The 1,085-nt window shown below is 41.7% G+C and overlaps 1 protein-coding gene across 1 annotated transcript; it reads right to left on the bottom strand.

Annotated features, from left to right (window-relative positions):
* Positions 1 to 378: 378 nt before the first annotated feature.
* Positions 379 to 495, bottom strand: LOC103777485 (cytochrome c oxidase subunit 7C, mitochondrial; the record flags this gene model as incomplete). The annotated part of the gene is made up of 1 exon (XM_008945039.1): positions 379 to 495. A coding segment is annotated over one exon (117 nt), but the record flags the coding sequence as incomplete, so codon positions are not given.
* Positions 496 to 1,085: the final 590 nt, after the last annotated feature.

Raw genomic sequence — 1,085 nt, forward strand, 5'->3', positions numbered from 1 at the left:
AAGCGTTTACAGTATCACAGTTTCTCATACTGTTTTGTTCACATCACACATGCCAGTTATTCCTACAGACCATATGAAGCTTTATGTTTCCTCAAAGAAGAGGACAGACAATTTTGGTTACAGTTATTATCCAAACTACATGAGTAGCACTTTTCTGTCAGTTAGTCCTGCTGCAGGCTATCAAAAAGCTGCAGAGAGGCGTGGTCTTTGGGGAGTCAAAGTTCACAAGTCAATGAGAGTGCAGCAGCCCTCTGAGGTTAAATTCTAGTAACAGCTTCAGAGGAAGTTACTCTCTAAAGCTTAGTTTTGACCAAATTCCACTGTGCTATGGGATCTAACGAATTCAGTTACCCAGTGAGTGCAGTTAGTCCATCCTCTTCATTTCTTAAGAAGCTGGTGTCTGACTATAAGAAAAGGGGCGACAAATCCACTTCCAAAGAATCCACACATTAGGGCGAGTAATCGCCATTTGTTTTCCACAGAAAATGGAAGGTTCTACAAGAGAAAAGATAATTTTAGTTTTGCAATCAATACAGTAATTACCTCCTCACTGACATGAAAATCCTGGGAAGTTCAGAGCGCTAACAAGTGGAGTCAAACAGACAAAACAAATACTGTCTCCAAACACATTTCCCATCAGGAAAAACAATAATTAGAATAATGGCTTGGATGTGACCTCTGGAGTTCATTTTGTCCACTCTCTCCCCAAGTTCAAAGCAGGGCCAGTTTAAGGAAGGCCTCATCAAGTCAAGTATAAATGTCCCTGAAGATTAAGCCCTCCCAAGCCTCTCCAGGAGACCTGTTCCACTATTTAGTTACTTTCATTGTGAAAATTTTCCTCATGTTCATTATGTACATAAAATTAGTTTTCAGATGTAGGACTTAAAAGCAGATGTTAAGCACAAGGTACATCAGAAAGCGTTTACAGTATCATTGTTGCTGCTCATACTGCAATGCTCATCACCTGTACCACTGACTCAGAAAGCTGTACTGAAACCATCTGCACCACAATTTGCTTTGCTGGTGGCCTAACAGCAGTACCACGAGAGCTCCGAGCCCACCCAAAACCAGCCGGGGCCTCAGAA

The sequence above is a fragment of the Merops nubicus genome, unplaced genomic scaffold, assembly GCF_000691845.1.
Source record: "Merops nubicus isolate BGI_N331 unplaced genomic scaffold, ASM69184v1 scaffold23957, whole genome shotgun sequence".
In the NCBI taxonomy this organism is placed as follows: Eukaryota; Metazoa; Chordata; class Aves; order Coraciiformes; family Meropidae; genus Merops; species Merops nubicus.